The 20,547-nt window shown below is 36.8% G+C and overlaps 1 protein-coding gene across 3 annotated transcripts in view; it reads right to left on the bottom strand.

Annotated features, from left to right (window-relative positions):
* cenpu (centromere protein U) overlaps positions 1-20,547 on the bottom strand; it is a 110,609-nt gene that overhangs the window by 48,012 nt on the left and 42,050 nt on the right. For 2 of the 3 annotated variants that reach the window (XM_039751013.1, XM_039751012.1), the window contains exons 3-7: positions 20,299-20,440; positions 11,603-11,921; positions 8,539-8,617; positions 4,592-4,780; positions 3,980-4,055 (exon numbers count right to left, since the gene is read on the bottom strand). In XM_039751013.1, coding sequence (XP_039606947.1) covers positions 3,980-4,055; positions 4,592-4,780; positions 8,539-8,617; positions 11,603-11,921; positions 20,299-20,440 — 805 coding nt within the window. The remainder of the gene's footprint in view (positions 1-3,979; positions 4,056-4,591; positions 4,781-8,538; positions 8,618-11,602; positions 11,922-20,298; positions 20,441-20,547) is intronic. The other variant, XM_039751014.1, reaches the window with a different exon arrangement.

Genomic DNA, 20,547 nt, shown 5'->3' with positions numbered 1-20,547 from the left:
AATTTCTGGTCTGGATATTGACAACTCTGCCTCTTCCGCTTCTTGTCCTACTTAAACAGCCTCTACCCGTTGTCATTTATTTAGAACCCACCTTCCAACAAGGTCAGACCTTAGCTTTTTAGAAGCTTACTCATATGCTACAAGAAACCAAGTAAACATCATGTGAAACTTTGCAACATTCTTTTGCTGTCTTTCACTCAGCCAACCTGAGCATTAAATGAGGGTGTATACTGGAGATCCCACCCTTGTTTTTTGTCTTTCTGATTAGTTTGCAAAGCAAATATCAGATCCAGTTCTATAATGCAACACTTGAAACTTACTTGAAGCAGCTGCAGAGCCTACATTGAAATAATCTTTACTCACCTGTGTTGTTCTAGTTTCTTCAAAGTTAACATATTTAGATTTGAATGTTCATAAAAAAAAAAGATAAATAGTAACAAATTTCACGTCTCTAAACTTAATATAACCTTTCTTCCTCATCATAATATAAGACACAATATTCTAATACCTCATTACAGGAAATACTTCATTCACTATGCTTCTACTACTCTATTACATATGCATTTAGTATTATATTTATTGTATTGCTATCCATATGTTCAGAAGGTTAGATTTGGCATCACTAAGTTTTAAGTACTGGAATTACTGGACTATACTCAATTTTTTTCAAACCCACTTAATCTAATTTAGTGTTGCGGGGGGACTTGCGCTTCTCCTGGCAACACTGGGCACAAGCCACAAACACAGGACAGGGCAACAGTCTAAGTAAGGGCCTATATATACTCTCACTTACACTGACAAAGGGGCAGTTTTGAATAACCAAATCTTTACACCTTTAAGAACACCCAGTGAAAAACCCACGCAGAAATGAAGAACCTGTAAACCCTGGATCCTGATTCCATGCAGCAGAGTGTGTGTGTGTGTGTAATATATAGGTAAAATGTTTGAAATGCAATGGTATTGCATTCTAGACAATGTTTAGTTTCAAAGAAAACACATTTTTATGGAGGTACTTGTAAAAGACATGCAGGATCAGCTGGATGCCGACTATCTTAATTCACAACTTTCATATCTCACAGTAATAAAAGTCTTTAAAATAAAGTTTCTGTCTTGCTAAGGCAATTAGCCTTCCCTAAGTGGGGTGCTTCTCACTTTCATATCTGTCTTGAAGCTAGAAGTCGAGTCCCTCTCCAGGAGCCTAATGTATAAAATGTGCTCACACTCCGAAATGTGTTTAAGACATTTATTACTCAAACTCTGGGATATGTAATACATGAACTTTGTATGAAAATTGACATAACGTTGGGCAAATATTCAACTATCATAACTCCTACTCTGACTTTTTTGGTGTTGGTATTGTAGTGACACCAAGAAGCAGGACAATCTTCTTTCATTGTACATTTCAATGATGCATGTCACATTCCAATATTCTTGTACTAATTATATCACAGTTAAATTAAATATTCTCCCAATGCAGTTGTCTTCAATGTTGGTAATAACTTCTAATACATAAACTTAATGTTTACTGCCTTAGTCTGAAGTGTATCTAATTAGTCTATAAAAAGGGTGTGCTGTGTGTTTAAATGACATAACTGGCAATGGCAGCATTAGTTTTCTAACAGAATATCAGCAATTGAAGGCTACACAAAGAGTAAGTTTTCAGGGATTGCAATGACATTTTGGCTTATAATGACAAATGACTTCCTAAAGCCATGCTATTGGAGTTATGTGCTGAATTATATCCTACATTACAGACAGCATCATGTAGAAATCATGCAAAACCTGTTCTGTTACAGGTTCTAACAACCAAAGGGTATTTGGCAACAAGCACTTTTCAGTATTAACTGGCTGACCAGGCAGGAATCTCACAATTATCCCTGAGCCATGTCATGACATCTATGTGGGATGGTATAATTAAGATGCTACCCAGATACATGCAGTTTCCTTATGGCACACAATTGAATGCACACAACTTGCAATTCAGGCACCATCACAAAATGAATTTGCTTTTGTAAACAGAAAACACTTTCTTTCAAATGTGTCCGACTACCTTTGTTGCAAAGTGTCCTGGCTCCATGTTTAATACATTACAAACCAGTTGTATAATGTTTCTTTCAGGAAATAGTGATTACCCCCTCAGAAACTAGCTTCACACACCGCTCGCTAACCCACAAACACCAGATGAGAGGAGATATAATGAAAGGTACTCCCACAAGTTTGGACTTGTTGGGTGGTGTATTGCTGTACAGCCCCACAAAGGTTTGCCACATTGAGATGATTTTGTGCAGCACTGTACAACACAGAGCAGAAACAAAGACTGCCTCTGCCACCTGGAATAAGCTATGACATGCACATGGATGACCCATACCCAATCTCTTAGTAAATCAACAAAAGACAGTGGAAACACTTCTGCATGTCGCACTGGCAGTGATCTGGGCACTGCATGACGGGATTGTGCTACTACTCTTTCCACTCAAAAACTTGCAATATACAAAATGAGTGTCTTTACCCGACATAGAATGATATCACTGGGCATTTGCCCGATTTAAAGTTGGATTGTCCCTCCATCTACCCATCCTGCTTTCCTGTTAAAAGAAATCTGGTTTTCAATACTGTTCTTTTCCATATCTATCTGTTTCCTCCCTGAAACTGAACCACATCCCCTTAATCTTGGTCCTCTTACTCCCTATGCCACTGGGACATACGATCATGTTAAAAACCTCCTTGGGTCCTGTCCTGGCTGTCACAACTAGATGCCACTCTTTCACAAAGAGGCACTTTTCATTGTGTGGTGCTTCGCGTCCCCACCCAACCCCCAATCTTTGACATATCAAGGAATTAACACTTAGAAATATTTTAAATGCTTCAGGATGTTCTAGTGGCCACAGTCCCATTTCTCTATCCATCCTCTTTGTTTTTCTTTGATCTCCAGCTAAGGTTTGTCTTTAGGACATTTGGGGTTTTTGTTTGCCTTTTCCTTACCATCCTCTTTTTGATTTCTCTTGGTCTCTGTCTCCCCATCTGAAACCTATTTCCGCTCTGTATGCTGTTTTACACAAAATATGCTTACAGGCCTTTACCACTATACTCAATATTGAAGAGTGACCTCTCTTCCTCTCGCCCCATCATGCTGGAGCACTAAAACATTTCTCTCTCATCCAAAAACCTGAATCATCAATAATGCATAATTAAATTTGTAACCCTGTATCTTACTTCTACAAAACTGTTAGGCTACAGGACTGGCCACCATTGCCTAATGCGATTTCTCCCATAATGCCCCAGGCACTTTTTTCCCCATGTGTTTTGACACTGCCCACCCATCTGTTCCTATTGTTCCTTCATCTCTGAATTCTTTTTCTCATTCTTACCTACAGCTATTCCTTTCTAAACTCCTATTTTCATTTTCTGAACCTTTCCACTCGCCGTCTTTGCCTTTTTACAGTGGAGGCTTCTCTCACTAGGGATGACTGCAGCCAGGCTAGCTCTGGCTTCTCAATAGAAACCCCAGTTCACTTTTTACAATATGGTTCTTTTCAAAATCTCTGTTCAGCAGATCAGTGGGGTATTTGGTTTCAGTGTTAACCAGAATGTTTTTGCAGTAGAGCCGGTTGAGGGCTGGGTGGCTGAGAATTTTATAAAATGGTGACTTTCTACCCTGCAGCATAGGGGTGTATCTGGTGCTGGTCTTCAAGGACATTCTGGTTCCACATTCTACTCCTTCATTTTCTTCTTCACAGATTTCAGGGTCGAGTGAGAGAAATCGGGAGTGGGTGCTTCTTTTATATTTACCCTTAGTTTCAACTCTTTTAATTATTTTACATTTACTGGATTGAATAAAAAAAAAACCACACAAATAAAAAGAATGTTTCAAAATCATCACCTTATGCTCTAACTCAATGCCTCATAGTTTGTTTCATATGAATGTTAAAACAGCACAACTGAGATACATTTTCAAACAATACAATTGATAACTGATTACCTGAAGAACTAGAAGTTGAAAATGCTGCTCTTCTCTTTCCAAGTGTATGACATCTCTTTTTATGAACTGGTCTCTCCTGGTTAGAAAAAGCAATACTTTATATCTTTCAAATAACTACAATGGGTATGTGCATTACAGAAACATAACCATCACCTTTATTTAGGAATTCACACAATTAATATATTCAAAAAAGTGTTCATAGAAAATTGGAAGTAATGAAGGATTTTCTGAACATGAATATGTCAGTCCTTCCAAAATCCAAAAGGATTACTGAACTTTGGCAAAATTACTTCTTCACGTGTTCTTTCAACATAAAACACATTTGAATGTGTTCTACAGTAAATTTGTGTTATTGTCAAAAAAAAGCAAGAGAAGAACAATACTCTTCTGTAAAATTCACCACTTAAAAACTAGGTTTGAACATTCCAAAATAAAACCAAATTTAACAAAGAATGTTGAAATTGATGCTACTCCTTTAACTTAAGAATAAAATTTTTGCCAGCCATGTCTGTATATGTATATTGGAAATTATTATAACAATAATGAAAAATAGCAACTACATTTATAACTGACTACCACTTCCAATAAAGTATTTATTTTTTCAGCTCTTACATGAATACTACTAACCGAGGCAGGATCTTCATCACTTAAAGAATCTTCAGATGATAAAGGTGAATCATCCATCACTGGCTTTTGTTGCCTTAATGAAGGACGAGCACTATTTGTCACACTTTTTCTTTTAGAAACTAATTTCGCAGATGTGGATGGAATGTCATTGTAAGCTGTTAGTCTTGAATTCATCTGCAAAATATCAAAATTAAAATCAAATCATTTCTTTATTTTACTTCTGTGTAAGTCACACTTTAAATCTTAAAATCTTACGCACAACTCACATATTATATTATGTTAAAGTGGAACCTCGGTTTGCGAGCAACTTGGTTTACAAGTGTTTTGCAAGACGAGCTAAAATTTTTAATAAATTTTGACTGGATAAACAAGCAACATCTTGCAATAAGAGTAGTATGTATATGCTTTGTCTGCTGAATGTCATGTAATCAAAACTGAGCTGATGGTTCTTCTCTTTCTCTCTCTCGCTGTGGGATTGTGGGCAATCGTCTCCTATTCTCCGTCTGAGTCAGCGTGCCTCACTCATATATAGTCAGCATCCATATGAGCGTATACTGTTTACTACAGCAATGTGACTCTGTGTGTGTGTGTGCGTGTATTGTGACGTGCGAGTCCCCGTCTTGCACCACCAGCTTTATTCAGCTTGAAACAGCAACAGCGCAGTTATTTATTGTAGAAGGATCTTTCACTCTCCTTTCACTCTCAGGCAGGGTTGTGGCCAAGTAGTACTGTGCCTTGCGCATTTATAATGTTCCTTGTATCACCCACAGACGGCAGGAGCTAATAGCATGTCCGTGATCTTTCTGGATTCGCTTTTTACAGCGAACTGCTACAGCGCTGGGGGACTGGGATTGCTTTGGGATGTTCTTCCGCATGTCGTCCAGTTTGGATGAAATCCCACAAGAATTTAGAAACTCACTCACATCAACCATGATTCTTTTCAAAGGTAAAGTGCAGGTTAATTTGTTTTATGTATTTTTACTTTATATTTTGTATTAATCATTTTTATATGAATAGTTTTGGGTTGTGGAACGAATCATCCGAGTTTCCATTATTTCTTATGGGGAAATACACTTTGATATATGAGTGCTTTGGACTGCAAACACGTTTCCGGAATGAATTATGCTTGCAAACCGAGGTTCCACTGTATATTACATACTAGGGGGCTTTGCCCCCTTCTCGCTTCACTTGCCAACCTCCAGGCCTCCGCTCTTTGAAGTTTTGCTGCTCGCGTATGGGGATGCAGATTTACAATTTAAATCGATTTTAATTTTCATGGGAATTGTTACATATACATAATAGAACTAACTATTTTACATTACAGCGAGTAATTAACCATATAAAAAAAAGAGTGAAATGTAATAATTTGAAGGAAAATTATGTTTCATGTTGCGTTAGTTATTGGTTGCATAATACTTTTTGTTCTGTTTGGATTTGAAATGAACACGCAAATACATTTTAAACTTACACTTGTACTGTAAATTTTTTCAATTAAATTTTCATCAATATCGCATTGAATTTTGATTCTGTGTTTGGACTTTGATTGTGACAACGCAAGGTATAACTGCCCGTGATTGAATTTAGTTTCTTTCTCTCTATTAAATAAAATTACTTTTTCAAATGTTTGGCTCTCAGATTTGTTAATTGTCTTTGCAAAAGTTATTCTAATGGGAAACTGTTAACATTTAAATACGAATAGCATATCAAGATCTCCTTTATTGTCTAATGTTATCCGCAGAAGATTTATTACATTACTTTTCTTGGATACATCCTTCTTTCTACAGTAATTCATGCGGAAGACCAGACAGTGTTAATGGTTGTAGATATTCTTCGGAATATTTCAAGTTGATGTTTTCATGTTCCGCACGATCACCACCAACTGTTTTAGCGTAGTCTATTGATATGCATTTAACCAATCTGCTGTGTAACCGATCAACTTATTTGGTGTTCATTCGTTTGACTTCATCGTTTCTCGGTGGTAGGATTGCTCACATACTCATTTTTTCTGTTTAAAACCCTTCGTGATGAAATTCTTCAATAAGATTTGTACGTAATATGTGTTCTTTAATTGGGAACATGGTAACATGTATAAGAGCTGAGAAAGCAGGAACTGTGTCTGACAAAAGCATTAACACAAATGAGAGTACCATGTGTACGGTTGAATATGGTTGAGAGGCGGGCGTGACTTGAACAAATCTCATGGCCAAAGTCTCATCTCGTGGGACTTGAAAAACGTCTCGTCCCAGGATTTTATATATATATATATATATATATATATATATATATATATAAGGCTGTAACATAACAAAATGTGGAAAAAGTGATGCGCTGTGAATACTTTCCGGATGCACTGTATATTTGCCCAGAATGAGGAATCATTTCAGAATAGTTTAAATAATTTATGGAGGGTAATACAGAGAATTCTTTAAGGACAATATGCAATAGTTTGCAGAATACTCATTCTCATACTCAATCATTCATAATCAGGCAGCACAATGATCCCTTGCATACAGTGAAAGGCTGCAAAACATTTGAGATTTCTACAAAGTAATTTAGTCAATGCTCAAAGTTAAGTTCTACTAAAAATCTGTTGGAACATCTTAAAAGTAATTCAGAGGCAATCCCTATTTGAAGGTGAGGTTTTGGGGTGGTTAAAAAGTAAAACACAGATGTACAAACACAGCTCTTCAAAGTACTGTCCTATAGATGTGAACACTTTAGAATGGATGTCATAGGTAATGCATCCTACATTATCTAAAAACTAGCAGGAACTGGATTATAACTGCAGTCAGTCTGGAGTCTGAACTTTATATTTAAGAATTTCCTGGAAAAAAAAAATTGTTGACTGCCAACTATAAGCTGGGACAATTTTCTGTTCCACGTGCCAACAAGTAGTTAACTGGAATTTTAGAGAGAAAGGAAAAAAATTATTGTGAGTTTTGCTCAATAATAATGCATTCAATTTGTATTAAAATAACATCCTGATTTTATATTGACATCAATAAGAAAGTGTCACTGTGGCAATCAATATGGGAAAAATTATTGCCTACAAAATCTCTCTCTCTAACCCCCAATACATTCCTTGGTTGGCTATGTATACACAGCTCTTATAGCAGGGCTGTATAGGTCAAATTTCACTAATCACATTCTACTGTATATCAGGTAGCAAGGTAATCCATCTTAAATATATATTAGGTGAAGTGTTACCAATTAGTCCTAAATATAAGTATGTATTCTTGCAGGATCCCACTAGGATTTTTGGTCAGATGATGCAAAGAGAACCTTGATTACAAAGATTTAAGAAAAGGCCTACAGGATATTATTGTTGGCACAGATGATAGGTACAGATCATGAAATAGATAAAATGATTAAAAAGGTCTGACATGTTCTGTCTTGATTTCATCCTTGAAACAAAAGCTAACATTTCAGAATTCTACATAATCACCCTCCCCCTTTTCCATTTGCCTTTAGTGTACGCATGAAGATTTGTATAAGATTTACAAAAATTGCATTTATTAAGGTTGTAGAGCAAGATCAGGGTGATTAGTATAGCTTTGAAAGTCATTTAAGGCAAGACTGTGGAAATTATTTTCTATTTTATCCCCCACAAAACAAAAGTAGAGATCTTAATTAAACATAAAGATTTTTTTTTTTTTGGAATATCAATTTTGCAAATTGCACTGTGTGTTTTCGTATAATATTTCAATGTCAAGTCTAAAATTACTTCAGGTACAAAATCTGATGGCTTTGGTGTTTTCAAATGAGTCTAAGTCATATTAAATTGACTGTATCTCTATTGTAAATATCAATATAAATGACTGCATTTTGTTTGTACACAGCCCAAAGACCACGGATAGTTAACAAGTATGTTACACATATCATACTGTTCTAAAGAAACAAACATCAAGGATGAATTTAAATGTGATACATACATTACCCATGGTGTATCCTGAGTCATCCTTTTCTAATTGCTTGGAATCTTTGGGCACATTTGGCAATCTCAAAAAAGAGCTACAAATTAAATGTAAAAGGGTTAAATTGTTTATGTTATATAAAGCTACAATACCATGATGGAACATTTAATTATTTTTATTACACATTAGTTGGCCACAGTCCTGTATACCAGTTATTTTTAATTAGCTGTTTAATTGATGTTCAGAACTCTAAAAAATACATCAATTGAACCCTGTTTCATGTTAAGCAACTTTCAAGTATTAAAACATACAGAGGCTAATTATTCTTACACAAAATATGTGGCCAATGAAAACTGATACATTACTTGGCATTAATAAGAATTATTTTCAGGAATTTAACTAAAACTAAAAAAACTAACTAACTAAAAAAAAACAACATCAATTATAACTGTTCATTGTGATAACAACCAAGTAAAACCTACAGAGTAAGCTGCAATTACCAAAGAAAGCTAATTATTTTGCATTCTTATAAAAAGCTTCATTTTTAATTAAAAATGATGTGTCAAGATTCAGTTTTCACACACACACACATTTATATATATATATATATATATATATATATATATATATATATATATATATATATATATATATATAATTTTATACAATGATTTAATAACTTTATTGTGCATAAACTTTTCCCTATGATTTTTATCCTCTGGGATATTTTTGTGCATAACATACTTAGTTTTTATGTCAATACCAAAACACCATCGCCTTACAGTTTAGTCAGCCAGTTTAGTTTGCCTGCTAAATCCAGATGTGTGTCCTTTTCTGGCAGATGATGTGAAAACACAACACTGGACTTGCACACAAGCTACCACATGAGCTGCTGACTCTCAGAAGCTTGTCTTGTGATTCTGCTGTGGCTTTGAGTCTGCCTAGTCTCCCTGAGCCAGATGTTGAATATATACATACAGAGACAACCATAAGTGTATTTTGCTTAAAACTGAGTGGGAACAAGTAGAGAACTCACCGACTGTCACATTTCTAAAGCAATTCAGTACCTCAGGAAGGCTGTGCTCAAAGTAGAGTATGGTGATTTTGAACTGCAAAGATCAGTGGTGCTTATTAACCAGATCCAACAGAGAGTGAGCTTCTGACTACAATAAACTGTCCACAATTAAACATATAAATGTGTCATCATTGCAGAGAGCACATTGCATGTGTGAAAAATAAACATAACCCGTTGCAAGGGAAATCTTTTCTTGTAAAATCAAATTATACAGTGGTATTCAAAGATATCAATGGATTAGTGGTAAAAGTGAACAATATATTGTCAGTAACAACAATATATGTCAGAATCAATGTCAAGTTTAAAGAATTCGGTGCTATGTTTGTGAAAAATTGAATTACAAAATATGCATTCAAAATAAACAATGTGTCACACCTCATCAAAAGGTGATGGAAAGAACTGCTGTTAAGAGAGTTGATAATGAAGAGACACCGGAGATACAAATTCCAGTCCTCAAAACACCCAACTCAACAAATGTGCCTAAAAATAGCAGTACAAGTGCAAGTCAGAGGCTGCACAGCATTCACCATCTGATGGCACATCTAAACGAATAACTAAAGTAAGTTAAAGTTACTGTTTATATGGCAATGCAATCATGCCCTACCAAAACATAGCTACAACATTTTAACAGGTAATATATACCTAGACCACAATGGTTATCTAAACTCTATTTGCTCTTATTATGCAATACAGTGAAAATACTTGGGATATCTTTCTGTCAAAATTAGACTTAGTGGTAGTATAGTCACTGTGCATTAAGTGTCCATCCATCCATTTCCCAACCCGTTGAATCCAAGCACAGGGTCATGGGGGGTCTGCTGGAGCCAATCCCAGCCAACACAGGGCACAAGGCAGGAACCAATCCTAGGCAGGACGCCAACCCACCGCAGGACACACACAACCACACACTAGGGACAACTTCAGAATCACCCATCCACCTAACCTGCATGTCTTTGGACTATGGGAGGAAACCGGAGTACCCGGAGGAAACCCACGCAGGACAAAGGGAGAACATGCAAACTCCACGCAGGTGGTATGATTTCCATATTAAAATAAATATATAGCATCTATCTCTAAAATAGTATTAAATAGTTAACAAATGTCAGATACTTGTTCAAACATATTATGAATCCAGATAAAGGTCAAGTGAACAACAAAGCACAAGAAGGTTCTGAGTAGTGGTTCAAGCAAGAAGTTGGCTTACTATCATGGACACAGTAAAATAAGACAGGTTACATACAGACTAAGTCAAGAAGTATTAGAAAGTATTGTAAGGACCAAGAATATAGTTATATCTCATTCAATCTGCTGAGGAAGCTGTTCATATTGCTTTTTAATAAATGAATCAATAACCTTTAATGAACTTTACTACATCTTTTCCATTCTGTGTTATTGAGTGGCGACATTAGTGTGGCTATTTTCTCCATCCTGATCTTGGAACACAACGTAAGGACAGAATTTTTTCTTTCCCCAACAAAAGACAGTGTTGGATCTTTACTGTATTCCATGGCAATCAACAACATTGGACTCAGCAACCATTTAACTACACATAGTTGAAATCTGGGACCATATTTTTGTCTTTGTTGTCATTTAGAGTTTTAAAAAATGGTAGTACTAAAAAAAGAAAATCTGTCAATTTTCTGTTCTCATACTGTATGTTGTTTTAATGACTAGCATTGTGGTGTTATTTCTGTTTTAATTATACAGTATTTATAACAGAGTAAAGAATGGCGATTAAATTAAATGCATTTAGTATAAATAAACTGAAATTAAAAAACACTGAAGACAGTTTTTAAATAAACAGTAAATGGATTATGCATGGGAGTCTTAAGTTGACATATGATGATATAACAAAAAGCATATGCAAAGATTAGCAGGCATTAAAAATCAACAACTATCTGGATCTGTATGAACTGTATGTGAACATATGAGAGAAAGACATGTCTGAATTAAAAAAAATAAAACATTAAAATCAAAATTAACACAAACAAAATGTGTGAAACTTACCTTAATTTTGCACTCTCATTCGATCCATCAGTCCTCACTTTCTTTTTACTTTGCACCTTCCGAGTCAGTCTTTGCTTGCTGTTTATCCCATTTTTTGAAATTGTTTTATTTTTCTTTATATTCCATTTGACAGTCTTGTTCCTCATTTGTGTTACAGGACCATCATTCCTATTTACTTTTGATGATGAAGGTAAATTGGGTTGAGCAGTCTTCAAAACTGAAAGATTCTTTTTTATTTGTGGAGATGTTACCTGAACCTCTGGAAATGACTTTCTAGTTTTAATATTTTCTTCCAGTGCAGTGCTATGAAGGGGAACACCTTGAAAAACAAAACGTTTTTAGAAGTTTTTGCAGGAATTCTGAACTAAAGACAATTAAGCAAAAACAGGAAATGGGTTTCATATAACATATCATTCATCCAGTTATTTTTTTGTTTGACTGTGGCCTGATAAGGGTTAATTAATGTTATATATATATATATATATATATATATATATATATATATATATATATATATATATATACCCTGTATATATATATTCAATGCATTCGTAGTTGGAATCACAATCTGATGGTATGGGTGTTTACCTACCAGGTAACGAGAGGGGATGCAGTGAGTATGTATGCCTGATGAGTCCAGAATTAGGGTGAAACACGTGTCGCGTACTCTTTGCATTATTTGACAGTAAAAACTATTTCAACTATATCTATCTATCTATCTATCTAAATATATATATATATATATACAGTATACATATACATACACACACACACACACAGTCAGCCTTTCATGAGAATAATTTTCCTCAGTGCTACAGACAAATAATTTCTTAATCGTGTTTTCTCTAGTGAAACTTTCCTGCTGCAGCTGATAACACCTGTGGCTATTAATCCACACCTTGGACTCAAAATGCGTTCATTTCAGGACACCGGCAGTTGATTAAAACAAGTGTGGTTTTGAATTTCAATGTCTTTTTGACACTGACATTTCATTTCTTGTTTCATTTACTTATGAAATGCAAAGAAAAAGTTAAAATTGGTTAGTAGTTTAGGTTGCTTTACATGTTCATGACCAGTTTTCCAAATAAATGCAGATTGTCAATTTGTAGATGACTGACATGTGTGCAGTAACTAAATTAGGCTGTCAAAACGATCACCATCACAGCAGCGTATCAACTTCATTTTTGTTAAAGTCAGTAATGACACTTGCCTATTTAGTCTATGAAACAATTTGTCTTCTCTTATACAGATATAGTCAAAACTATTAATAGCTCTGAAAAATAATCCAAGACACGTTAAATTATGAGCTTTCTCAACAAAGACTGAGGTGTTTCTTAATCTTGTGTCATGCACATGAGTGTCAGGAATGTCTCACTGGTGTTGGGTCAACAAAAATACAGGGAAGTTTATGATGTGACGCCACCACTAATAATCTATTTACTATATATTGTAGGAGACCCCACTGAAAGACTTCTGACAGTTTCTGGTCTGCATATTGCCAACTCTGCCTCTTCCGCTTCTTGTCCTGCTTAAACAGCCTCTACAGTGGCCATTTATTTAGAATCCACCTTCCAACAAGGACAGACCTTAGCTATTTTAGAAGTTTACTCATATGCTACAAGAAAGTATACATCATGTGAAATTTTGCAACATTCTTTTGCTGTCTTTCACACAGCCAACCTGGACATTAAATAAGGGTGTATACTGGAGATCCCACCCTTGTTTTTTGTCTTTCTGATTTGTTAGAACTGAATCTGATATTTGCTTTGCAAATCCAGTGCAATCATGCAACATTTGAAACTTACCTGAAGCAGCTACAGAGCCTACATTGAAATAATCTTTACTCACCTGTGTTGTTCCAGTTTCTTTAAAGTTAACATATTTAGATCTGAATGTTCATAAAAAAATGGCAAATAGTAACAAATTTCATGTCTCTAAATTTAATATAACCATTCTTCCTTATCATAAGACACAATATTCTAATACCTCATTACAAGAAATTCTTCACTCACTATGCTTGTACTACTCTATTACATATGCATTTGTATTATATTTATTGTATTGCTATCCATATTTTCAGAAGGTTACATTTGGCATCACTAAGGCTTAAGTACTGGAATTACTGGACTATACTCAATTTTTTTCAAACCCACTTAATCTAATTTAGTGTTGTGGGGGGACTTGAGCTTCTCCTGGCGACACTGGGCACAAGCCACCAACTCAGGAATGGGCAACACTCTAAGTAAGGGCCTATACATACTGACAAAGGGGGCGGTTTTGAATAACCAAATCTTTACACCTTTGGGAACACCCAGTGAAAAACCCACGTAGACATGAAGAAGTTGTGCAAAGCTTGTGCAAAGATTCAAAGCTGATCCTCCAGCTAGGACGTTGGCTATCTCTGGGTCCATGGTACTCGAGGCTGATCCTCCAATTAGCTGTGAACCACCCAATCTCACTGAGATTGCACAGGTGGTGAACCAGCGGAGGGGAGGAAAGGCTACTGGGATCTGTGGTATCCAGGGTGAACTTCTCTAGGCTGGTGGTAAGGCTGTCCTCCTGGTATTGCAAGCAATCTTTGCTTCCATTTGGGAGACTGGCATCATCCCAACTGACTGAAAAATGGGACTTGTCATCCCTATCTGGAAAGGGAATGGTGATTGACTGGATTGCAGCAACTACAGAAGGAATAACACTGCTCTCAGTGCCGGATAAGGTCCTTGCTAGGGTCGTCCTCAGCAGGATCCGTGATCACTTGCTCACCTACCAGCGACCGGAACAGTCTAGTTTTCCTGTCACGCAACGCATGTTGCAGCAGGTTCTCCTGCTACACAAGAGTTGTACTGTTTATGCTTGTGCGTGTACTTTACAGAATTCTGGAGGAATCCACCAGGTGGCAGAGCGAGATATCATCACGGTGAGAACAGGTTTGGCTTTGCTGTGTTGTGAATTGCCTGGAACACCTATTAAATTACGATGACACCTTACCGCAATATGTCTGAAAAGGAGGTTTAATGATTGAATCCATCAATCCAGGGATTTGTCCATTCCAGCAAGCATTGGGCACAAGGCTGAAACAATCCCTGGACAGGCATCAGCTCATCGCAAGGTGAATACAAGCACTCACATACAGTAGTGTTATTTTAGTGTCACCAAATCTGCATATCTTTGGAAGGAAACCGGAGTTCACTGTGGAAACCCAGAAGGAAAACATGCAAACTCCAGGCAGAGAATACCAGCAACGTGACTCCCTGTGAGACAGCAGTGCTGCCGCTCTGCCTCCGTGTCACTCCATGTGTGTAATTATTAACAGTATTCATTATTTAAACGAAATGAATGATTTATCTGTAAAATGTAACATACATACTTTAATGCATTTCACCATGAAACTGATATCAAGTATAAATCTAAGGATTTTAAATGTGCAGAGAGTTGGACTATCATACATTTAATGTGTTCTGTGTGGCGATCTACTGCTGTTTGCCGCTGCTGTCAGGTCCAGAAGAAGCCCTAGGAAAAAAAAAGACAGCACAGAAGACGGTATATGAGACTTTTAAAATGTATCGTATCATTATGGTCAGGAATACAAGACGCTTTAATGTAAAAGCATCACAAATGCATCTGTATGTCGGCATTTTACTTCACTACGTCGAACCATTGATCAAACATCGAAGCGTGCACATTGATCTCATAGGATCCGCAAAGCGGCTTTCTGTCACATGTAGATATTAACCAGAGACTCTGATATCACATTCCAACTTTTAGCACACTGCGCCCCCCACCGATTTTGTGCTAGTGCTGCAACTCGTGTACGAGTCGCGTTAATTTCTGACGACCTGCTCAGAGGATGCATCAAATGAACGCTGGGAATGCGTGCCAGCCATGATGTGGGCGCGTACACGTTCTAAGCTTTAAGTATAAACGAGCCCTTAGAAGTCTACCATCGACCACATCCTGGCACTGAGAGTGCAAAAGTGGATATTGGCAGAGTTTCTATGCAGCCTTTGTCGATATTCGTAAATTGTTTGACTCAGTTGTTCGAGCTGCCCTGTGGGACTTCCTGAGGGTTCGTGGGATCCTCTCAAAGTTACTGGATATCATGGCCGGTCTATGTCGAGTCCCTCTCCAGGAGCCTAATGTATAAAATGTGCTTACACTCCGAAGTGTGTGTAAGACATTTATTATTCAAACTCTGGGATATGTAATACATGAACTTTGTATGAAAATTGACATAACGGGCAAATTTCAACTATCATAACTCCTATGCTGACTTTTTTGGTGTTGGTATTGTAGTGACACCAAGAAGCAGGACAATCTTCTTTCATTGTACATTTCAAAGATGCGTGTTACATTCCAATATTCTTGTACTAATTATATCACAGTTAAATTAAATATTCTCCCAATGCAGTTGTCTTCAATGTTGGTAATAACTTCTGATACATATACTTAATGTTTATTGCCTTAGTCTAATTAGTCTATGAAAAGGGTGTGCTGTGTGTTTAAATGTCATAACTGGCAACAACAGCATTAGTTTTCTAACAGAATATCAGCAATTGAATGCTATACAAGGAGCAAGTTTTCAGGGATTGCAATGACTTTTTGGCTTATAATGACAAATGACTTCCTAGAGTTGCAACTGTTGGAGTTATGTGCTGAATTATAGCCTACATTACAGACATCACGTGGAAATCACGCAAATCCTGTTCTGTAACAGGTTCTAACAACCAAAGGGTATTTGGCAACAAGCACTTTTCAGTATTAACTGGCTGAACAGGCAGGAACCTTACAATTATCAATAAGCCATGTCATGACATCCATGTGAGATGGTATAATTAAGATGCTATCCAGATACATGCAGTTTCCTTATGGCCAGGGTGGGCAGTCCAAGATCATAAGGCAATTGTAACAAATGTGGATTTTTCTAATGTAATCGTTGTAATTGAATGTACACAACTTGCAATTCAGGCACCATCACAAAATGAATCTGCTTTTGTAAACAGAAAACACTTTCTTTCAAATGTGTCTGACTAACTTTGTAGCAAAGTGTCCTGGCTCCATGTTTAATACATTACAAACCAGTTGTATAATGTTTCTTTCAGGTAATAGTGGTTACCCCCTCAGAAACTAGCTTCACACACCGCTCGCTAACCCACAAACACCAGATGATAGGAGATATAATGAAAGGTTTTCCCAGACCCGGTCGGTGATTGAATGGACTCACTGGTTCAATTAAAGGTACACGTCCGGGTTTGGACTTGTTGGGTAGTGTATTGCTGTACAGCTCCACAAAGGTTTTCCACATTGAGATGGTTTTGTGCAGTACTGTACAACACAGAGCAGAAACAAAGATTGCCTCTGTCACCTGGAATAGGCCATAATAGGCACATGGATGACCCATACTCCATCCCTTAAGAAATCAACAAAAGGCAGTGCAAAGACTTCTGTATGTCGCATTGGCAGTGATCTTTGCTCTGCATGATGGGATAGTGCTATTGCTCTTTCTACTGAAAAACTTGAAATATACAAAATGATAAAATAAACAAACATGTAAGGGTACATGCCGGCCTTGTGTGTTAACTGGAAACTTGTACAATTGTGCTATGTTCAATTTGGCTATGATTAGTAGCCTATAGAATTGTGATATTAAACGTTTTAAAGTGATGCACTATATCAAACTGCCACCAATGGATGTTTCTCCAATGACCACTGCAAGCTCACAGATCAAAGAGTCTACTGGTGTCCCCACCAATAGCACACACACTTTGTCAGCATTCAGTTATTCTAAGACCTTTGTTATTAACTCTGACTTTTGTTTCAAAACTATTTTTTTCTGCAACAGAATGCTGCACAGATGTTGGTTCAATTATAGTTACTGTCACTTTTTTTTTTTAACTTTATGACTACTGCCGAGAGAACAGCAAAAAATAGTTAGCAATTCTCCAATTGAGTAAGTAATACCTTAAGTTAACATTCACTGAAGTTTTGATTTCTGCCTTTTTTCCTCTGTCCTCCCAAGGTCTACAATTAAGATGGCACTCAGGAACATGGCTAAATTTATACAGAGATTAGAACAAGAATATTTGAAAAGGTGTTTTTTTATGCCATCTATGGTTACTTGTAGGAGGTGACAGGGGAGTTATTAAAAGCTTCTGCACCTACACAAAGTTTTAAGTTAATATGAGATCTATAAAGGAACTTCCCATGGCAAGTGGCATACATAGTTTTACAAGTTTCATTTTTTGTAGGTACAGTTGTGTAAGAGCTATTTGTTATTTAGGCTATGTTAAATTGATTCAGTATTTTGGTGAAGAATGAATTGATGAAGTATTTTTTTTTAGTTATGCTAAAATGTTTGCCTATATATTAATGCATGGTCAATGGAAGGTTTGATTATAACCCCTACAACCTAAATTGTAAATGGAACTTTATAATTATTTCTGTTCATTCTAACTACAGACTAGTACAGTTTATGATCTGCCTTGCAGTTTACGGTATGGAGTAGGGAATCCATTCCGAGAATTCGGGAATCCCAGGGATGACACAATGCAGGGGCATCTCATATGTGAAGGGCTGTAGAACGACCAACACTAATTCTTGGCTCATCAGGCGTACATACACACTGCACGTCACCGTCAGGGGCGAAGCCACTGCATGTGGTTCATTTATTTGACAGCATGTACTGTAGATCGGGGTAATTATATTCATGACATTCGTAGTCTGAATCACAATCTGATTGTATGGGTGCATGTGGGATGACCAGTGTGTTAGAAGAAAAGAGATCTCAGACTGGCCACCCTGTATGTCAATCAAGTGGCAAATGCCATAGGGAGAATATATGATAGACTAACGTTTAAAAAAAATTTTTTTTGAATGCAACGCGATCTACCTGATCAGATACTGATACACTTGTTCTAAACAACGCCCGCGCTTGCGTTGCTCTGAAACACCGCCATATCAGCTTTTACTGATGCATCCAGTTTCTTGTCATCATTCTGTGATGGCAAATTTCTTGGCACAGATAATGCGGATGCAACAGACTGACGTATTGCAATTTCAAGTTGCTGTTCAAAGCTGTTGTCTGACAGACGTCAATGAAGTCTGCCATGTCCCGGCATTCGTGAGCTGCCAAGTGCAGACTCCTCCCATTCCACTGTGCTCAGTCTTAGTGGGAGCCAGGAGACTGACAACTGCTGCTGGTTGACTGAATGAATCTGAAAAACACTACACCGTGGGCCAAAAAAACATGCCACTTAATTATTTTCAACTATAACTCTGTTATTTCTTGATCGATTTTTACACGCTATAAATGCAAGCCTTGCCGTTCCCGGTTTTCCGGGAATTACAGCAGTTTCATTCCCGGGAATCCCGGGCTCCCGGTAAACTATGGATTCCCTAGTATGGAGAGCAAACAGTTTCATACTGCAATGAACATATTAAAGCCTATGAAAGTCTGCCATACAAAAGTAACACAAGTTTTAAGTATAGAACTGAAGTTTAACATAAGAAAGCTAAGATTGTAATGAAACAGAGAAGAAACCTTTTGTCACCTTTTATTTTTAATAAAACATAATAATAATAAAAGTTTAATAATAGTTAATATTAACAGTAAATTTTCTTTAGATTTGCTTAATTTGAATAGAATATAGCTTTCTCAAAGATAATGGATGATTCTGTTTAACCCCCTATAAGCTAACAATTTAATAGAATGCTATATTTCTGAATTTATACAACAGAATACAATGAGCTCAGACTGAAACAAGAAACATGAAATGTTGGACAAAAAGACATTAGAGTATATAGCATTATGACCATACATACATATGTACCTATGTCAAACATAGTTTCTAGTGTATGTGGTAACATATAAACTTTAAGAAATGTAATGCAGACAATTAATCCTTAAGAGGAACGTTGCAGACAAGAAGTTTTTTTTCTTGGTGTGTTTATTATCAACTTTCTCCTTTGTTTTTTTTTGTGTAATCCGTTTGTTTTAAATTTCACTAAAGGGTTTAAAATGAAGACACTTTCACTGTATTTTTTTTTTTGTACAAGTTATACTAATGAGGCGGCAGCACAGTGACGCAGTGGGTAGCGCTGCTGCCTTGCAGTTAGGAGACCCAGGTTCGCTTCCCGGGTCCTCCCTGCGTGGAGTTTGCATGTTCTTCCCGTGTCTGTGTGGGTTTCCTCTGGGTACTCTGGTTTCCTCCCACAGTCTAAAGACATGCAGGTTAGCTGCATTGGCAATTCTAAATTGTCCCTAGTGTGTGCTTGGTGTGTGTGTGTGTGTGTGTGTGTGTGTGTGTGTGTGTGTGCCCTGCGGTGGGCTGGCGCCCTGCCCGGGGTTTGTTTCCTGCCTTGAGCCCTGTGTTGGCTGGGATTGGCTCCAGCAGAACCCTGTGTAGTTAGACCTTGTAGTTAAGATATTGGGTTGGATAATGGATGGATGGAAGTTATACTAACTGCTTGTACACCTTTCTGGTAGATGCATTAGGAACTATTTGGAGACCCTTGATAAATCACAGCTACACTAGAAATAAAACCTGCATTTTCCCCAACACACAGTAAATTACTAAAGCTCAAACTTAATTATACCTGAAATTTTATAAATAAAGGAATATTTGTTAAATCATGAAATACAGACACTAAACGCTTTTGCATTTTTAACTAGAAGAAGAAGAAAAAAAGGCATTACTAACCATTATTACTGCTATCAGTAGAGTCATCATCTTGAAAAAAGCTAGCTTTACAGATTGAAGAGATATCAGTCACTAGGTTTGAAGAAGATAAAGAGAAGAATTGATGTGTGGGAATTTTCCTCTTCTGGTGATTTGTAATTGCCTAAGGAAAGATGTAGAGAATGGAGATTTTATTTCAGAAACAGCACTACTGTGAAGTTTTAATTCCACTAAGCAAAGTTAAAATGCTTCCCTTCAAGTTTCAAACAT

The sequence above is a fragment of the Polypterus senegalus genome, chromosome 4 (genome assembly GCF_016835505.1).
Source record: "Polypterus senegalus isolate Bchr_013 chromosome 4, ASM1683550v1, whole genome shotgun sequence".
In the NCBI taxonomy this organism is placed as follows: Eukaryota; Metazoa; Chordata; class Cladistia; order Polypteriformes; family Polypteridae; genus Polypterus; species Polypterus senegalus.
Note: the sequence above shows the minus strand (reverse complement) of the source record. Positions and strands in the feature narration are given on the sequence as shown.